The sequence below is a fragment of the Syngnathoides biaculeatus genome, chromosome 13 (genome assembly GCF_019802595.1).
Source record: "Syngnathoides biaculeatus isolate LvHL_M chromosome 13, ASM1980259v1, whole genome shotgun sequence".
Lineage (NCBI taxonomy): Eukaryota > Metazoa > Chordata > Actinopteri > Syngnathiformes > Syngnathidae > Syngnathoides > Syngnathoides biaculeatus.
In genome coordinates, this window is record NC_084652.1 from 18,752,808 (window position 1) to 18,773,339 (window position 20,532).

General features: G+C 42.6%; 1 protein-coding gene across 2 annotated transcripts in view; it reads right to left on the minus strand.

Moving 5' to 3' along the window:
- The window catches only part of LOC133511099 (sodium channel protein type 4 subunit alpha-like), a 68,811-nt gene that overhangs the window by 6,322 nt on the left and 41,957 nt on the right, over positions 1–20,532 (minus strand). For both annotated transcript variants that reach the window (XM_061839720.1, XM_061839719.1), the window contains exons 18-20: positions 5,164–5,281; positions 4,863–5,017; positions 406–579 (exon numbers count right to left, since the gene is read on the minus strand). In XM_061839720.1, the coding sequence (XP_061695704.1) occupies positions 406–579; positions 4,863–5,017; positions 5,164–5,281 (447 nt within the window). The remainder of the gene's footprint in view (positions 1–405; positions 580–4,862; positions 5,018–5,163; positions 5,282–20,532) is intronic.

Here is a 20,532-nt window from a genome sequence, read left to right on the forward strand (position 1 = left end):
ACCCTAACAATAGAGCGGTCTGTAGCAATCTGTGTAACAGCAGGTAAAATCAGAGGAAGTCAAGGGAGGCCACGGACTGCTTGTCTCGCAGCAGTTTGGCTGATGGCACAACTTTATTTATGTATCTATCTATCCATTTATTTATTTATAAACCCACAAAGCAGGTGTTCAAGAAATGTCTGAAATGACTGTATCAAATACTTAAATGTGGGCCAAATGTTGCTGTGAGAGAAAAACATCGGAAAAAAGAAGCAGAAGAATTCTTGTAGATCAGTTTAGGTCTTCAAAAATCCTTGAAAAGTACCACAGTAAAACATTCAAAATATGCATGCTGCAATGTAAATTCAGCCTGGGACATAGTTGAACTCAAATTATATTGTATACACAGCATTTTTATTCACTTACATCCACAATGAGAAAGTCCAGCCAGCACCAGTAGTTGGTGAAGTACTTCTTGAAGCCATATGCAATCCATTTCAGGAACATCTCGAGCACAAAGATATAGGAGAAGACCTTGTCTGAATACTCCAACATCACTTTTATGACTTTTCTCTTTTCAATGTAGATATCCTCAAATGCCTGCGGTCAAGAGAAAGCAGTCTGAGGTTCTGTCGAAAGCTACAACATTAAGTACACTTTTGGAAAATGTAACGTGAACTAATCCAAAACACATAAAAAATTTACTTCTGCAAAAGCATACTATATACTGTAAAAGTATGTTTAACATTGTGGTAAAGTGGTGTAGAATTGTACTGTATCATTATCTACTGCTTTGATGTTTGCCACTCAGTGGTGGGATGTCCCATAAAACTACCGGCAAACTACAGAATTGTGTCAAAAGATGAATCCAAAGTTGAGTTTTTCAGAAGGATCGCAAGATGCTATGTGTGGAGAGGAAAAAAAAGAGCACACCACCGTCAAAAACTCATTCCAACTCTAAAGTACGGTGGAGGGGCACCACAATTTAGGGCTGCTATGCTCAGGAACAGGATGTGTTGGTAACGATAAGAACCTCAACAACATTCACACTTTGTCTGCTATGGTTGACAAGCCCCCACTCGCCCTCACCCCACCTGAGAACTCCTAACAGCAGGTTAATGAAATGTATTGGCTTGTTATAGTTGCGTGAACAAATATTAGGCAAAATTAAATAATAAATAAATAATACATAATAAATTAAATAATTATTATTATATTTATATGAGATCAAATTATTATTGTAATTAAATAATAAATTAGGCTAAATATTGGCAAAAATCACGAAATGATAAAATTATGCTACATCTGAAGCCACCCAGGATATATTCTATTACCATTTCTGAATTCGATATAGTTGACCAAAAAACCATAGATAAAATGGTTCAGCAGCTGAAACCGTTAACAGGCTCTCTTGACTCAATATCATCTGATTTTTTTCAAAGCTATTCCGAAGTGTGTGGTAGCTGATTTGCAGAAAATAATCAATTGCTCACTTCAGTCTGGCGGGTTTCTTAATGCTCTTAAAGTAACTGCCATTAACCCTATTCTTAAAAACAGAATGCTGGATGCTACGATGTTAGCAAGCTATAGATCCTTTCAGAGCCAAGATTGTTGAGAAAGGTAATTTTGATCAACTCAGCAATTACTTGAACTTAAATGGACTTTTTAATAAATTTCAATCAGCTATTCAAACTTAGCACAGTACAGAATCTGTTCTTATCAAAGCGCTAAATTATTTAAGGTTGAATACAGATTCAAGAAAGGTTTCAATTCTGGTCTGATTGGATCTTAGTGCGGCTTTTAATATGGTAGATCATAATATACTGCTGAACAGGTTGTAAAAATGGGTAGGACTAAATGGAACGGTCCTTAAGTGGCTCAGGTCCCACCTGGAGGAAATTTGTTATTTTGTAAGAATTGGTAGTGTTCAATCTCATTGAATGGGAATGACTGATGGGGTCCCTCAAGAGTCAATTCTTGGACAGCTCCTGTTCAGTCTGTATATGCTACCCTTTAGTCAAATACCCAAGAACTTTGGTTTTTGACTATCATAGCGATGCAGATGACACACAGTTATATGTAGCTCTGTCTCTAGATGTCTACAGTTCAGTTGAGGTGTTGTGTCACTGTCTGAAGCAGATCAATAACTGGATGAGCCGAAATTTCCTTCAACTACACCACAACAAAACTGATAATGTTTTTTGGCAATAAAGCAAAGAGTACATCTGCTATTATATAACTGGCACAATTCTTGAAAAAAACAAAGACCAGTTCTGAAACTTTTGTGTACTGATAGATTCTGACATATCAAAGGATTTACTAAAACTGCATTTTACTATTTAAAGAAGATATCCAGAGTGAAGGGTTGCATGTGCCATGGAGACCAGCAGACGTTCATCCATCTTTTTATGTCAAGTAGACTTGACTATTGTAATCGTCTTCTGACTGGACTCCCCAAAAAGAGCATTAAACAGTTGCAGCTGATTCGGAATGCTGCACCACAGGTTCTGACCATAATAAAGAGGCAGGAACATGTTATTCCAATTCTTCAGTCTTTACACTGGGTCCCAGTCAGTTTTAGAATAAATGTTAAGTTCTCCAATTTGTCTATAAATCAACAAATGGTTTTTGGCCCTGAATACATAAAAGACATGCTAATGGATTATAAACCCAGTTGGGCTCTTGAGATTGACAGACTCAGATCAAATAGTGGACCATAGAGTCCAAAGCCAACACGGTGGAGCAGCATTTAGCTATTATGCTGCAGAAAAATTGATTAAGTTGCGAACAGGAGTGAGGTCAGTCCCAAGTGTGGATGTTTTGAAGTCCAAGTTAAAACCTCTTTCTTTTTTCTCATGTTTTTTTTAGAGCATTTCTACTTTTAAATATTTTGTCCAGTTTATGCTATTTTAATTGCATTTTATTTTACTTTTATTTTTGTTTTAAATATTATAATCTCATTTTCTTTTTTTGTTTGTTTTTAAATGCTTGCTTTTTTTTTGTAATCAGGTAAAGCAAATTCACTTTATCTTGTGTATGAAATTCGTTATATAAATGTCTCCAGAGCCAGAGGCAGAGTAGCGGCCCCCAACTCAGCACACAGTGATCTCCGAGCTCTGGTCCAGTTCAATGTGACAGTGTATGCCTCAGGAACAAAATAACCTTTTGACAAAATATAGGTCCTCAGCTTATATTTTTAGAAAACTTCATTTGACCAGTTGTACTTTTCCATTTTAATATAAAGTCCTTTAATTTCACCAATACATATCAACCTCTTCCTATAGATCAACTGGAGATTAGCATCAACAATATTTTTTCCATCTAGATGCCCCAAATGTATTTATTGGTTCGATCCCAATTAAATATGAAGTTTGCCAATCTAGTCTCCGACATTATTAACCTATTCCATAAATGTACCATATCGCAAACATATCTTACTTTGCATGGTTCACTGCCCATGTCTCTATACAGAGCTACCTTGGGAGCATTTTTATGTAAACCTAGGAAATATCTTTATGCTCTACACCAGGGGTTGGGAACCTATAGCTCGCGAGCCATACCTGGCTCTTTTGGTGATTGCATATGGCTCACTGAGCCCTCATAACGACATACTGTACATGTGATTTCTGTCGTGCAGAGAAGGCTTGTCCTAGTGGAGTTGCCATAGTTTGGTGTGGGAGGCAACACAAATGACGTAGACAGTTTGTTCTAGTGGGGTTGGGGTTAAAATATTTGGCCTTTATGGCTCTCTCAGTTGAAAATGTTACCGACCTCTGCTCTACACACTGAAATTTTTCAGTGAGTAATGTACTCTACATGTTGGTGCCAAAGTACCTAAAAAGTTTTACAAATGTTTGAAATGGTTCTGTAATTGATATTTAAAAAATCGTTCCGTACAGTCTACGTGGTCAGAATTTACCGTGTCTGCTGTCTCACTCCTGCCTGTCAGTCATGATAGTAACAATCTAGAAATGTTCTGACTTCTTATTATTTTTAAGCCTTTGCATTTTTGTAAAGAAAAGAGTGATATTAGATGCCACGTGCAAACAAGAAGTGGCTTGTCACAACCACTTAGACCTGTAACGATCTGTAATTCTGCTTTTCAGAATGCAAGTTGTCATGGGCATGACCAAGCCACTGGTGTTGCGGTGTTTCCTGTGAGGGGCATGGCCAAACCACTGCACTGGGCGATACCACCTCTGCACACAGCTGTGTCACATTGGGAGACTAATTAGACCAGGCATCTAAATTGTAAATGGGTCATCGGCATTGGCCAGTTCGTTGCATTTGCATTACTGCATTTTGGGATGGACCGCTACTGTGTGTAAGTCACAGGTTTTGTGTAGAGCATCCACTTGTCACAGCATATCTGTGCCCCCATAGTCTTGTTACGTTTTTGTTCTCATAACAGGTGTTGCCTCATTGTCATTGGAACATGCTTCATGTTTTTGGATCTTGCCTATGGCCTAGCTTTTTTGTGCTTCTGCCTCTTTTGGACTGCTCATAGGTATACGACCTCAGTTTGGACTAAAACCCCGCTTAACATCATGTCCTCGCCTCAGAGTCCTGCATTTGGGTCCAGCCCCGTGCCTCATGCCCATGACACAAGTGAAAAGTATGATGACTTGAAAGGATCAAACATGGTACAATACTAGAACAATGCCACAGGTTAGAGGTCTCAACCTACTTAACTCGTACCCCAGAGTACACTACTTGAAAAGCATTTCCATTTACAGCTAAGAATTGTGCATGTGTTGCTATAAAATGGGAAAAAAAGATAGTACCAAATACTCTTCCATGGCCGTTTCAACCGAAACTTCAAAATCTAATTGGTATGACATTTTATCCTGTTAGCAAGAAACAAAGGAGGCAAAATACTGTACCAGAGCTCCACTGCTGAGCAGGATCATGAAAATGATGAAGGTTTCAAACCAGCTGTGTTCCACTATCTGGTAGCAGGTCTTTCTCAGTCTCCACCAGGCTTGGCCCAGACCTTGGCTGATGTCGATATCACAGCACTGGCAGTGCTTCACACAAACTGAGCAAACGTGTGAAAGCACAAAGAGCATCGACTTTGAAACATGACATGATGTAAAACCAGGGAAAAAAAGGTTGTATTGAGCAGTGGAACTGCAGTCATATCTCTCGAATTGGAATGTACGATACAATAAGTTGGTTACAAACTTTCTGGGAAGCATTCCTCTGGCTCCATGCACTCTTCAGCCAGCTCCGACAAATTGTCCATCTCCTCACCAGGCTTCCTCAGATCAACTGTGCTGCCTTCTGAAAGGCTTATCTTTTCCTGGGAGATACGGGTTTCAAGGTTACCAATTCATAACTAAACGATGAATAGACTAGATGCTTACAAAGTATGAAAAGTCAGACGCACCAAACCATCAATATCTTTAAACAGCAAGACAAATTATAACTGCGCAATCAAATACTGGCTCAAACTGGATTCCAAGACAAGAGCTATATGAAAAATGTGGATTTTACAAAGAAAATTGTGATCACTTTTAATTTACAAGCTTGTTTAAAGGAAAATATTATGAAAATGACCTTTTTATTTCCTTGTATAGCGATACAGTGGGGAAAATAAGTATTTGGACAGCTACTGATGATCTAAGTCAGTGGTCTCAAACTGGCGGCCCACGGGCCATTTGTAGCCCCCACGATGATACATTGTGGACCCCACCTTACTCTGAAAGTTTAATGTTAGTGCGGCCCTCAAGTTTTATATGAATAGCACTTTAACAGTGTTATGTGTGGAGCTGACGAACCTACCAATCACAGTGGGGTGTATGGCTCTCTCACTCAGAGAAACATTTTTCAATGAGTGAAAGTTACAGCAGTGTTGCCATGGAGAGTTTTATCAGTAGTTTTGTACATACCTTGTTTACACTTATCTTTTTTCGTGTTAAAAAATGAAAAAGATGTTTGAGAAGATGGTCTTTTTTAAAATTATTCATAATTTAAATTGTCCGCAAGTGTTTCCGAGGCTGAGGCGCAGGCTCAGTCAGACTCTAAGGGCCCTAAGGTACATTGAGTTTGAGACCCCTGAAAGTTGTCCCACTTAAAAAGATATAAGATATGTACTTTTGACCATACTGTAGGTACACTTCAACTGTGGGGAAAAAAAATTCTGGATATCCCTTTGTATGATTTTGAAACAATATATATGTATATGTATATTCTTGTGGAAAATAAATACTCAAGACAATCCAAAAATTTAACTCAATAGTTTGTAATGAAACCTTCTGCAGCCTTTTGCAAGTACTGAGGTCAAATGTTTCCTATAGTTCCTGACCTAACACTGTTTTAATAATTACGCCAACAGTTGATGTCTTCTCACCAAGTTGCTTCGCTATTGTAAAGTAGTTCTTCCCTTCCCTATGGAGGTCTATATTTTGTCCCTGGTGTTCTTAGAGAGCTGTATGGTCTTGGCCATGGTGGAAAGTTGGGTTCTGACTGTGTGAGGGTGTGGATAGATGTATTTTATACACATATAGAGTTACAATTATTTAATAAGGGTAACGTGGAGGCTAGAAGAGCTTCTTAAAGATGACGTAACAGGTCTGTGAGAGCCAGAATTTTTGCTGGTTGGTAGTTGTCCAAATATTTATTTTCCACCAGAATACATGAATTGTTTAAGAATCATACAATGTGATATCCTGGATCTTTCTTTCCACATTCTGCTTCTAACAGTTGAAGTGTGCCCATGATGATGATTACAGACCTCTCTCATTTTAGATGTGAGAATTTACACAATGGATGCCTGTCCAAACACTTTTTTTTTTGCCTCACTGTATATGGGTCTCTGGAGTTCCTACTTGTCCATCCAAGGTCTACTTATGCAATCAAGTAAATCTAATATCTGACTATTTCTTGAACAAATAATCCACCTCTGATCAAGTCGTTCTCCACTTCTGTCCAACAATCACATAACATTCGTTGCTTATGAGAATCTTGTTAAATTGAGCCAGTGGTAGCTTTCTGCATGCAGCATTAATTTTCACTCTGGACACATGCAGGGGTGAGCATTTCCCGCTTATGCGGGATTCGCTAGAATCTCCAAAAGCCTTCTAAAACACTGCAAAAAAAAAAAAAAGTCTAAAAATGTGTCACTCACTGCTTTTTGTAAAAATTCACTAGAGGGGCCAGAAAAGTTGCAAAATGTACTGACAAAGATGCCCTAATACAGACACCAGTCGTTTTGGTAATAAAAGCTGTACTCAGCATTTGAATAAGACAGAAGCATCCCTAAAGGAAGAAATAAAAAAGAAAAAAGAAAATAGTGAGTTGAAGTGTTTATTATTAGTGTTTATTTAGTATTTTGTCCATTTAGACCTCCCTAGAGTGGCTTCCTAACAGTATAACCTAGTATAAAAGTGTCAATTTCATTGAAACAAAAACACTTTTTTTTCATACGAGTGTTCAGAAAAGGCCTCTGTGACAGCTACTTATGTTTGACTCAGTTTTGGAGCCACTTTGTCCATATTTTGTGAAAACTGCCCCTTTCCCTCTGATTGGTTACCTCAATGTATATTAAATTAAATATTGTATAAATAAAAACAGAATACAATGATTTGCAAATCATGTTCAACCTATGTTTAGTTCAATACACTACAAAGACACAAGATTTCATTTTTAAAGTGATAAATTGTATCTTTTATTTGCAAATAATCATTACCGTTTAATTTTATGGCTATAGGACATTCCAAAAAAAAGCTGGGACACTAATTGTTGAAGCTTTGGAGGTGGAATTCTTTCCCATTCTTGCCTGATATTCTGCTTCAGGTGTTCAACAGTCCAGGATCTTCGTTGTGCTATTTTAGGCTTCATAATGCACCAAACCACTCTAAATTGCCCCTAGGTGTGATTGTGAGTGCAACTGTTTGTCTCGATATGCCCTGCTTGGCTGGCAACCAGTTCAGGGTGTACCCTGCCTCCTGGCCATTGACAGCTGAGATAGACTCCAGCACTCCCTGTGACCCTTGTGAGGATAAGCAGCTCAGAAAATGGATGGATGGATAATGCACCAAACATTTTCAATGGGAGACAGGTCGGGACTGCAGGCAGGCCAGCCTAGTACGTGCTCTATTTTCTACAAAGACACACTGTTGTAACATGTGCAGAATGTGGTTTGGCATTGTCTTCCTGAAATAAGCAGGGTCGTCCATGAAAAATTTGCTTGGATGGCAGCACATGTTTCTCCACAACCTGCATGTACGTTTGAGCATTAATTATGCTTTGACAGATATGTAAGTTACCCATGCAATTGGCAATAACACAGCCCCATACCATCACAAATCCTGGCTTTTGAACTTTGCATCCATAAGAGTCCAGATGGTTCTTTATCTCTTTGACCTGGAGGACATGATGCCCATAATTTCCAAAAATTATTTCAAATATAGACTCATTGGACCACAGAACACTTTTCCAGTTTGCATCAGTCCATCTTTGATGTGCTTGGGCCCAGAGAGGTTCTGTGTGTGGTTGATAAATGGCTTTTGGTTTGTATAGTAGAGTTTAAGTTGCACAAACAGATGTTGGGTCAAACTGTATTTACTGGCACTGTTTTTCTAAAGTGTTCCTGAGCCCATGTGGTTCAAATTGGCCTGTTTCCTTGTGGGATGTTCCAAACAGGTGTTTGATGGGCATTCCTCAACTTTCCTAGTCTTTCTTGCCACCTGTCTCAGATTTTTGGAATATGTTGCAGCCATAAAAATGTTAAAATGAATGATTACCGTAATTTCTGGACTATAAGCCACACCCAATTATAAACCTGACCGAGTACATCTTTAACGGAAAAATCCTTTTGTACACACATAAGCCACACCTGTCTATAAGCCACATGTGCCCACATTGAAATATGAGATATTTACAAAGAAAGACGGTACACAGGAAGAGTTTTCAAAGTTTTAATAATATACCTTAGCATTTCTTTCCAAACAGTGCTGTGACACGGCAGTAACACAAGAGGACTACAATAGTGTCATGATCCTGCCGCTCCAGCCCGGGCTGTGCGGGTGCCCTCGCGGTTGCGGTGATTGGGAGGCGCACACCTGCGCCTCATGCGGGCTAATTATCCTGTGTATTTATATGACCCCGATGACGACTGGTCCCGGCCAGTTCGTTGAGCTTCATGTCCCATTCAAGTACTCCCGTATCCCTGATCGACAACCCGCGTGTACCGACCTTCGCCTGTTCTCCGACCAACCCCGTAAGCCTGACTCCTTTAACACATCTGCCTGCTTTGATCGTTCTCCCGTGTACCGACTCCTGCCTGCCGCTCACCTGCTCTCTTCGCCCGACGTCCCAACTACCGCTGCTGCACCTGACTGCCTGCCCGATCCCCGACCACAGAATAATAAACGTTTCTCCCCGAACTACCTTGCATCGTCCGAGTCCTGCATTTGGGTCCTACTCCCGTTCCGATGGGTCGTGACAAATAGTAACACAGCACAAACAGGGCTGGGTAAAAAAATACATACCGGTAAAAGTCACTGAGATGTGGCAGTAACATAGCAGTAACATGGTTCAGGCTACCTGCTTTTATTACCTCTGAAAGCTTTTTTTGTGTTTTTACATTGCTCCAGTTCGTCCTGTTGCTGTTTCCAGTGTCTCACCATCGATTTATTTATGCCAAATTCAGCAGCTCTGTTTCCTTCATTGTCGGCTAGCTCGATTGCTTTTAACTTGAAGCTGCGTTATATGCATTTCATCTTGCATTTTCCATGATGAGGGTCTCTTCATGCTAATTTTATTAATGCACAAAGTGTGAAGTTACATTAAACTTGCATCTTCCTCAACACGTACATTCCAACTGTCTCACTCTTACCTTATCTTCTCGAGCGCCCTGGCGGCCGTTATAAAAAAATCCATAAATTAGCAACATCATTGCATAAGCCGCAAGGTTGAAAGCGTGTGACAAAAGTCAGGGCTTATAGACCGGAAATTATGGTATTTGCTAAAAAACAATCATGTTTATTCATTTGAACATTGAACATCTTTTCTTTGTAGTGTATTCAATCAAATCTAGATTTAACATGATTTGCAAATCATTGTATTCCGTTTTTGTTTAATACAAAGTCCCAACTCCATTGGAATTGGGGTTCTACGAGACCCAGTTGAGAGACCACCTATTTGTAATTTTGACAGCGTTGGCTTTGGAGCTGAAAGGGAAGGCAGACATTTTTGCTAGAGAGGTAGATAAACTTGGGAAATTTGAATGACTTCATTTCAAGGCTCTGCAAAAAAACATCTATAACTTGGGAATGGGTGGACAGTTTTAAGTTACTAATATTTCACGTTCACGTTTACGCAGAGATATTACGTCCAAAATTGCTCCATTAATAGGAGTATGGGGAAGATTAATAAGAGTCTGAGGAGGTTGATTCTGTTTTAAAATATATTTAATAATTTAAAAAAGATGTGGTCCTGACTTCACAAACTTCACCTATTGTAGGGGTGGTCCAGAACCTCACCCCAAAATGTATGAGGGATTGCTATAAATATATGCTTAAGGGTCTACCGACACGTAGGCTTGAGTTTTAATATGTTTTTAATTAAAAAAAAGGCAGCCTGGATGGATCCATCCGTTTTTTCACCACACGTCATGATGTTGTCATATATGGATTTTTGTATCTCCCGCCATGAAAATCCTCTCTCTTTTGAATAAGAAGCAGGAAGACGCCCACACTGATGGGTTCGTGTTTTCATACCAGTTTTACCGGGGGGAAAGTAGCTGTTTTTTCCTGCGCGTTAGCCAAAATGCCATCTTGTTGTAGAGCTGGATATTGCTCGAACACTCGGGAGGATGGATTCACTCTTTACACGTTTCCAAAACACCCAGTTCGTCGTGAAAAATGGATTACACTGGTGCAAAAGACGAGAGCTTCGTGGGTTCCAAATGACAGGTAGGTGTGTACAGAGCTATTAAAAAAATAATAGTTGGGGAGACAACATAGTCTACTCAGAAGTAACAAAAGATCTACCTCATAATAACTTAATAAAGTACCTAAGTCAGGGGTGCTAAATGTGTCCATGTGCGCGGGCCAGCGTTGTTCGTTGCCACCACGGAGGTGGATTGAGTGGGGAGGTGGTTTGGCCGTGTGCGAGAGGAGAAAGGAGCTCTCCCTCCCACCACCCACCGGTGTCTGGGCACCCCTGAAGTTGTTACTTCGCCTAGCATGGGTCCTCCTGAATATGCTACATACTGTCATACATACTGTCGGGGAGTCTGCTGTTAGTTAGAAGTGATCCACATATCATCGAAATATGGCTCGAAACAAGAGGGTAATATGGCCCCGGACACTTCACTCAATTGTGAGATGTTCTCTTCTTCGAAAGAGCTTCCGTGTCAGAAGGGGCGGCGGAAAAATCTAAAAATCTCTGTTGTTCGTTTCCCATAGCAGGTGGCACAGTATGTTTTCCCTGGTGACTGTCCCAGTGTGACATCTATAAATAACGTTGCAGGCAATATGGCTGCCACTGGGATCTCGAGTGAGACCTCTGCAACGTCCCTGGACATGTTAATTGTGGTATGTGTGTGTGTTTCTGTCTTTTAGGCACATCTGGGAGCCGTGCCTGAGAGGGGGGGTTTGTCATGGTTCTGCCGGTCCAGCCCGGGCTGTGCGGGTTCCCACACAGTCGCACTGATTAGGAGGCACACACCTGCGCCTCATGCTGCTGATTGACTCTGGAAGATATAGGACCCAGGGGACTCATGCCCCGCTCCTGCACTCCCGTATCTCTGATCTTGAACCTGTGTGTACCGACCTGCGCCTGTTGTCCGACCGACCCCGTAAGCCTGACTCCTTTGACACTCCTGCCTTCTTTGATCGATCTCCCATGTACCAACTCCTGCCTGCCCGCGGACCTGCTCTCTACGCCCGAGGTCCTGACTACCGCTGCTGGACCTGACTGTCTGCCTGATCCCCGACCTTGGAACAATCAACATTTTTCCCAAATTACCTCTGCGTCTCCCGATTCCTGCATTTGGGTCCGCCCTCCATATCGATGGGTCGTGACAGCCGCTTATCCTCACAAGGGTCGCAGGAGTGCTGGAGCTTCTTCCAGCTGTCAATGGGCAGGAGGCAAGGTACACGCTGACCTGGTTGCCAGCCGATCACGAGGCACATGGAGACAGACAACAGTCGCACTCACAATCACACCTAGGGGCAATTTAGAGTTTCCAATCAATGCATATTTTGGGGATATGAGAAGAAAACAGCGTCCCCAGAGAAAACCCATGCAGCCATGCAAACTCCACACAGGTGGGGCTGGGATTCAACCTGGGTCCTCAAAACTGTGAGGCTAACGCTTTACAGCGGTACTACCGTGCCGCCATAGCCTAACTAACACAGGGAGTCCTCAGTCCACGACTGAGATCCGATCCCACAGTAGTGACTTACTGTAACTCGAATTTCATCTCAAGTCGGATTCTATCATTAAAGTCAGAATTTACATCAAAATACTTTGTATAAAAACAAATACATTGAAATAAACAAGATGATGTACTTAGCATTACGGCTGAGAGGTGGATGGAGAAGAAGGGGAGGCAGTGTTTAGCTATTGCGAAGGAACCTGGTCCTCAATCCTCTCTATCTCGACAAGTATCAAAGAACCTTTTTTTTGTGGTCATTGTATCCGACATAGGACCGGAACCCTTCACATGTGCTAATAAATGGCCTTTGTCTTTAATAATTGTCACCACGGTTGACCGACTGTAGCTTTGGTGTTGTTGGTGTCTCTCCTTTCTCCAATTGTTTTATGATCTTGAGCTTCATTTCCATGGTGATGGATTTTCTTTGGCTGCAGAAGCATTGCTAAAAGACACAGCTTTCTTCTTTGGGACCATAATGTCTAAAAAGGAGGGCAAAAATTGTGAAGATACTCCTGGCGCACAAACACGGACAAGCATTAGCCAGAAGAAATGGCGGATGGGGACGGGTATTGGAAAGTCGAAACGTCTTCTGTCGAGACCGGCTTAAGCCAAGGACTCCCTGTGCAAGAAATTTTGATACACTAATGTTGGACGTCATTAGATTGTTGAGATGTGATTAAAGAAGCTTCCACATTTTCACACTAGTGCAAGAATTAAATAATGTATAATATTCACATTATAAACGTCCATTAAGTAGCGTATACTGTAATACGCAAGTCTATTACCAAGGAGAACAGCTGCAGGATTTTTGACCCACTGCCATGCATTGTAGCTAGCTCACCTACATGTATGCCCTTTCAATCTCCTTTATACCTTAATACTCTTTTGATAAGATTTGACTTTGTTGTAAAAGCAAAGCATATTTAATACAATTTGAGGGACAAAGGTCAGTCTCTATCCTATAAAAAGGTTTGAAGTGATCATCCGCACAATCTAGACAGAAGATTATGAGAGGAATACATGGGAATATTAAATGAACTAGAAAAAGTTGCACACACGATTTGCCATTTTTTTATAGGTTCTCCATAATCTCCCTCGAGACTGAAATCTGATAAAATGAAGGCTTTGTTTTATATATTTAAGGTTGTTTATATCAGCAATTTTGAATGTTCCTGGTTGCTGACATTTTGGCGAGTCACATGACCTACGTTCGCGGATGTGACGGGTCATGTGCTCAACCTGAGGCTCCGTTACATTCCTACACAGTTATTGCCAGCGCTGATTTCTCGGATTTATCCTCATCTGATGAAGAAATAGAAGTATCGTTTTATCGGGAATATGGAGGAATACGTACATACAGATTTGAACCTGTGGCTGTCAAAAATGTTGAATATTCGGATGGTTCTTCGGATGGGAATGACTTGGAGTCTGACTACTCGGAGGCCTACACGCGGTACATTAGTGCGTAAACAAAGGCCCCCGGAGATCCGGGCTGGCAGCCGGCCGCGAGGAAGTTCCGAAGAACCATCCGAATATTCAACATTATTGACAGCCACAGGTTCATCAATAGGTCTGTGACCGATACAGTTGTATCTCACACCATTACGTACGGCTATCTGGTCAACTGTTTACCGTTTCCAACCTAAATTTAAAAGAGCTTTCCTCTGATTGGATCACTCATTTCCCCAATTTAGACATGGAAAATAGTTTGGGTCTGATTGGGAAATATCATGTCATCTGCTAGATAGATACCCCTTTGATGCCTAATTCAGACTCTTTTTCTCTCGCATGAGTTTGATTGTGGGAGTTATTTATACAAATGGAAAGCACATTGAAGTATAGTACATATATTGTGATTTACAACAATCCTTGACTTTTGTTATTTTTAATGTAACACTGATGGATAAAATAGCAAAACTTGCCTTCTTACTGTATCTCATATCACACACATTCAATCTCAGCTCAGGTTCTGTATTATCAATCCATCCATTTTCTTAGCTGCTTATCCTCACAAGGGTTGCGGGAGTGTCGGAGCCTATCCCAGCTGTCAACGGGCAGGAGGCAGAGTACATCCTGAACTGGTTGTCAGCCAAACGTAGGGCACATAGAGACAGACAACAGCCGCACTCAGAATCACACTTCGGCGCAATTTAAGAGAGTCCAATTAATGTTGCATGTTTTTGGGATGTGGGAAGAAACCAGAGTACCCGGAGAAAACCCACACGGGCACGGGGAGAATATGCAAATTCCACACAGGCGGAGCCAGGATATGAACCCTGGAATTTAGAACTATGAGGCCAGCACTTTACAGCTGAGCCACCGTGCCACCTCGTTTTGTATTAGTGAGGGAATAATCCAATGCTTGGTGATATGTGCTTGACAACACTGACAGGGACTAGCATCACATCGACATGCCACATCGACATGCCACCATCCCGTGCAAAAGTCTACTGCCAGTGACGTTTTTACAGAACTCATATTGATAGAGTGAAATGGTAAATAGTAGTAGTAGGGCCAATAGAGGTGAGAAGAGTGGTGGTGTTCAGACGAAGGAAGTAATATTTTCCATCATACTGTATTAATGTAATGCTTTCATTTCAGGAGAATTGATTCATTAGCATTTCATGCTTTTAAATTTCGGTTATATCTTAGTCATTCTACATATTTGATGAATGAGTGCCATACCTCTCATACAGTGTACTATTCTCTATGTTGTTCACATGTTTTCTACAATTCAACAAACAAAGGAAAATAGGAAACAGAACATCTGGATTTTTTTTGTACATGAAAATAGTCTCCATCAAAATTCACCTTTTCTGATCCACAGATTAACAGATTATGTTTCCGGAAAGCATCCACAGGATCATAACCATCCCTGCCCCCTCTCATGCTGTCAAACTGACCCTGTATTTCACTTATGAATAATATTAAGATATATTGTAGTGAAATAAAACACAATATAAAGAGTATTGCTTGTATCCACGGATTAAAGGGCATGTTTGGTTTAACTGTTTTAGTTCAACATTTGGGCTACATAGTGAAGCAGCTATAGAGCATTGGCCTCACAGTTTTGAGGACTGGGTTCAAATCCCAGTTTGCAATTTCTCCCCATGCCTACGCGGGGTTTCTCCAGGCACTCCGGTTTCCTCCCACATGCCGAAAACATGGATTTATTGGTGTGATTGTGAGTGCAATTGGTTGTTTGTCTCTACATGCCCTGCAATTGGCTGACAACCATTCGAGGGCCCGATAATAGCTGGGATTGACTCCAGCACTCCCGTGACCCTCATGAGGATAAGCAGCTTAGGAAATGAATGAATAGTTCAATATTTTTGTTTTGATATGACTCAGACAGTCATCATGGTTTCACTTCAGATTACGACTCATAACAACCATTTTTATACAATGTGAATATTCAAAATGCTTTCTTCGGTGAAGTGGTACACATCCCTGACTTTGGCGCTGGCAGCGTGGGATCAGTTCCTGCTCAGTGATTGTATTGATATGTGCCCTGTGAGTGACTGGCAACCAAAGATAAGCAACATCTAAAATGGATGGATGACATTTTGCAGTACCGTATTTGGCACATTGTATTGTGGCTGCTTAAAAAATGAGCCAAATGTTAGTAGTGTACTATTTTAGACCAGACAACCTCCATAAAGATATTAAGTGTGACTGTACAAACCAATGAGATCTGTTTCCAAAACAATTTCAGTTAAAAAAAAAAAAGGCTGATTACCACATCTGCCTCACAGTTCTGAGGACACAGGTTTGCATCTAGCCTCGCCTATGTGGTGTTTCCATGTTCTCACTGTGCTCGTGTGGTTTTTCATTGGGTACCAAAAACCTGCTTGAAAGGTTACTGAAAACTGAAAATTGCACCTAGGTGTGTATATGAGTGGAGACGGTTGTTTGTCTGTGTGTGCCCTGCCATTCGCTGGAGACCAATTCAGGATGTACAACACCTCTCCCCCAGACTCAGGTGGGATAAGCTCCAGCACGCCCGGGACCTTAGTGAAGATAAAATGGGTGGATGGAAGGTATCTAAAATATGAACCACTCAAAAGGGAGAATTATGATTATCTTAAGTGACATGTTCTAATATAACTTTTGTCTTGGATCCAGTGATGTGCTGCCAGGGCTAGCAAATCCTTGTCTGTTGCCCTAAACATAAGAAAAAGTACTGACATACATTTACAATGTAAATTCCATTTCTTCCATGAAATTGTATTCATATATTCCCAACAATCCATTTTCTTCATTTTGTTTTGGTTCTCTTGGTGGCATTGCTTTCAATATGTGTATGTGAATGTCCATTCTGGAATGTCACCTCTTTGGCAGAGAAGGAGCCTGAGTTGGTGCGTGAGGTCTAGAGTTTCCGACTAGATATAGTCGGACTTGACTCTACGAACCGCTTGGGCTCTGGCACCACTCCTCTTGAGAGGGGTTGGATTCTCTTCCACTCTGGAGTTGCCCACGGCAAGAGATGCCGAGCAGGTGTGGGTATATTTATTACCCCCTGGCTTGGGGCCTGTACGTTGGGGTTTACCTCGGTGGATGAGAGGGTAGCCTCCCTCCGCCTTCAGGTAGGGGGATGGGTCCTGAATGTTGTTCGTGCTTATGCACCAAAACAGCAGTTCAGAGTACTCACCTTTTTTGGAGTCTTTAGAGGGAGTGCTGGAGAGTGCCCCCTCTAGGGACTCCATCATTCTGCTGGGGGACTTCAATGCCGACGTGGGCAATGACACTGAGACATGGAAGGGCGTGATTGGGAAGAATGGCCCCCTGATCAGAACCCGAGTGGTGTTCTGTTACAGGACTTCTGTGCTCATCACAGATTGTCCATAACGAACACCATGTTCAGGCATAAGGGTGTCCACATGTCCACCTGGGACCAGGACACCCTGGGGCACAGTTCGATGATCGACTTTGTGGTCGTGTCATCCGACTTGCGACTGCATGTCTTTGACACTTGGGTGAAGAGAGTGGCGGAGCTGTCAACAGATCATCACCTGGTGGTGAGTTGGCTCCGATGGTGGGGGAAGATGGCGGCCCAACCGTATTGTGAGGGTCTGCTGGGAACGGCTGCCAGATTCCCCAGTCAGAAGGAATTTCATCTCCCACCTCTGAAAGAACTTTGATCACGTCCCAGAGGAGGCGGGGGACATTGAGTCCGAGTGGACGATGTTCCGCGCCTCCATTGCTGAGGCAGCCGACCGGAGCTGTGGCCATGAGGTGGTTGGTGCCTGTCGTGGCGGCAACCTGCGAACACGTTGGTGGACACCAACAGTGAGGGATGCTGTCAAGCTGAAGGAGTCCTATTGGGTATTTTTGGCATGTGGGACCCCCGAGGCAGCTGATAGGTACCGGCTGGCCAAGCGGAATGCAGCTTTGGTGGTCACTGAGGCAAAAACCTTGGTGTGGGAGGAGTTTTTGAGATGTGTTCGGCCATGGAGAACGACTTCAAGACGGCTTCGAGGATATTCTCATCCACCGTCTGGCGTCTCAGAAGGGGGAAACAGTGCACCGTCAACACTGTGTGTAGTGGGGATGGGGCACTGATGACCCCAACTTGGGATGTTTTGAGTCGGTGGGGAGAATACTTTGAAGACTTCCTCAATTCCACCAACACACCTTCCCATGAAGAATCTAATCTGTGTGCTCCTAGGCGAACTCTTCTATCTCTGAGGGTAAAGTTACCGAGGTGGTTAAAAACTCCTTGGTGGCAGGGCCCCAGGGGTGGATGAGATTCGCTTGGAGTTCCTAAAGGCTCTGCATGTTGTGGGCTGTCCTAGTTGACACGCCTCCGCAACATCACGTACACATCGAGGACAGTACCTCTGGATTAGCAGACTGAGCTGGTGGTCCCCCTTTTTAAGTAGGGTGACTGGAGTATGTGTTCCAACTATAGGGGGATCACACTCCTCAGCCTCGCTGGTCAGGTCTATTCAGGGGTACTGGAGAGGAGGGTCTGTCGGAAGTCGAATCTCAGATTCAGGAGGAGCAATGTTGTTTTCGTCCTGGCTGTGGAACAGTGGACCAGCTCTACACCCTCGGCAGGATTCACGAGGGTGCATGCGAGTTTGCTTAACCAATCTACATATGTTTTGTGGACTTGGAGAAGGCGTTCAACCGTGTCTATCGGGGAGTCCTCTTGGGGGGTTCTTCGGGAGTATGGGGTACCGAACCCCCTGATACGAGCTGTTCGGTCCCTGTACGACCGTTGTCAGAGTTTGGGCTGCATTGCCGGCAATAAGTCGGACTTGTTTCCAGTGAGAGTTGGACTCCGTCAAGGCTGCCCTTTGTCACTGATTTTGTTCATAACTTTTATGGACAGAATCTCTCGGCGCAGCCGAAGCATAGGGGAAGCCTTGATCTCCAACTGTCACTGGAGAGGTTCAAGGCCGAGTGCGAAGCGGCTGGGATGAGAATCAGCACCTCCAAATCCTAGACCATGGTCCTCAGTCGGAAAAGTGTGCCGTGCCCTCTCCAGGTCGGGGATGAGATCCTGCCCCAAGTGGAGGAGATGAAGTATCTTGGGGTCTTGTTCACGAGTGAGGGAAGACTGGAGCAGCAGATCGACAAATAGATAGGTGAAGCTTCTGTAGTGATGCGGACTTTGTGTCGGTCCATTGTGGTGAACAGGGAGCTACTGTAAGTCGAAAGGCGAAGCTCTCAATTTACCAGTCGATCTCCGTTGTTACCCTCACGTATGGGCATGAGCTGTAGGTTGTGACCGAAAGAACAAGATCCCGGTTACAAGTGGCCGAAATGAGTTTCCTCCGCAGGGTGTCCGGGCTCTCCCTTAGAGATTGGGTGAGAAGCTCGGTCATCCGGGAAGGGCTTAATGTCGAGCCACTGCTCCTCCGCAGTGAGAGGAGCCAATGAGGTGGCTGGGGCATCTGATTTGGATGCCTTCCAGACGCCTCCCTGATGAGGTGTTCCGGGCATGTCCCACCAGAAAGAGACCCCAGGAATGACCCAGGACACGCTGGAGAGACTATGTCTCTCGGATGGCTTGGGAACACCTCGGGATCGCTCCAGAAGAGCTGGAAGAAGTGGCTGGGGAAAGGGAAGTCTGGGTATCCTTGCTGAAGCTACTTCCCCCGCGACCTAACCCGGAAAAGCGGTAGAAAATTGATGGATGGATAGATTTTAACCCATGTGATACAGTGCATCTACAGTAATTTTCCCTGGGCCTTCAAAATGAGTAATTCTGGTTAGTGTCATAAACACTGTATGAGAAATGGAACTACTGTATTTCTTTAACCTGTTCGATTTGCAAATTTTTTGGAACTTGACCATGATGACGCAGGCATTTTTCCATCCTCTAATTCCTTGGTCAAAACAAAACACGACTGTAGTGACCTGCATAAATTAAACAGACATAATGTTCACTGTCTCTTTTGAGTATGATGTATTTTATTTATTTCTTTTTTGTCACCTTATTCAGATTGTATCTCTCCAGTATAAAGTGAATGTAGAAAACAACTATTCTAATAAAGTTGGGACATTGTGTAAAATGGAAATAAGACCTGTTTTCAACCTCTACCTAATTAAATACAATACAAAGATAATGGAGACAATTTTACATGATTTTTATTTGTGTGATAAAGCTGCAAATAAGTATTTGAACACCTGAGAAAACCAATGTTAATATTTAGTACAGTAGCCTTTGCTTGCAGTTGCAGAGGTCAAACGTTTCCTGTAGATATTCACCAGGTTTGCACACACTGCAGGGGAGGGATTTTGGCCCACTCCTCCAAACAGATATTTTCTACCTCAGGTTTTTGGGCTGTCGCTGTGAAACACGGCGTTTCAGCTCCCTCCAAAGATTTTCTATTGGGTTTAGGTCTGGAGACTGGCTAGGCCACACCAGAACTTTGATATGCTTCTTGCGGAGCCACTCCTTGGTTTTCCTGGCTGTATGCTTCGGGTCATTGTCATGTTGAAAGACCCAGCCATGACCCATCTTCAATGCTCTGACTAAGGGAAAGAGGTTGTTCCCTAAAATCTCACAATACATGGCCGCGGTCATCCTCTCCTTAATACAGTGCAGTCGTCCTGTCCCATGTACAGAAAATCCCCTCCAAAGCATGATCCTAGCACCCCCATGCTTCACAGTAAGGATGGTGTTCTTGGGATGGAACTCATCATTCATCTTC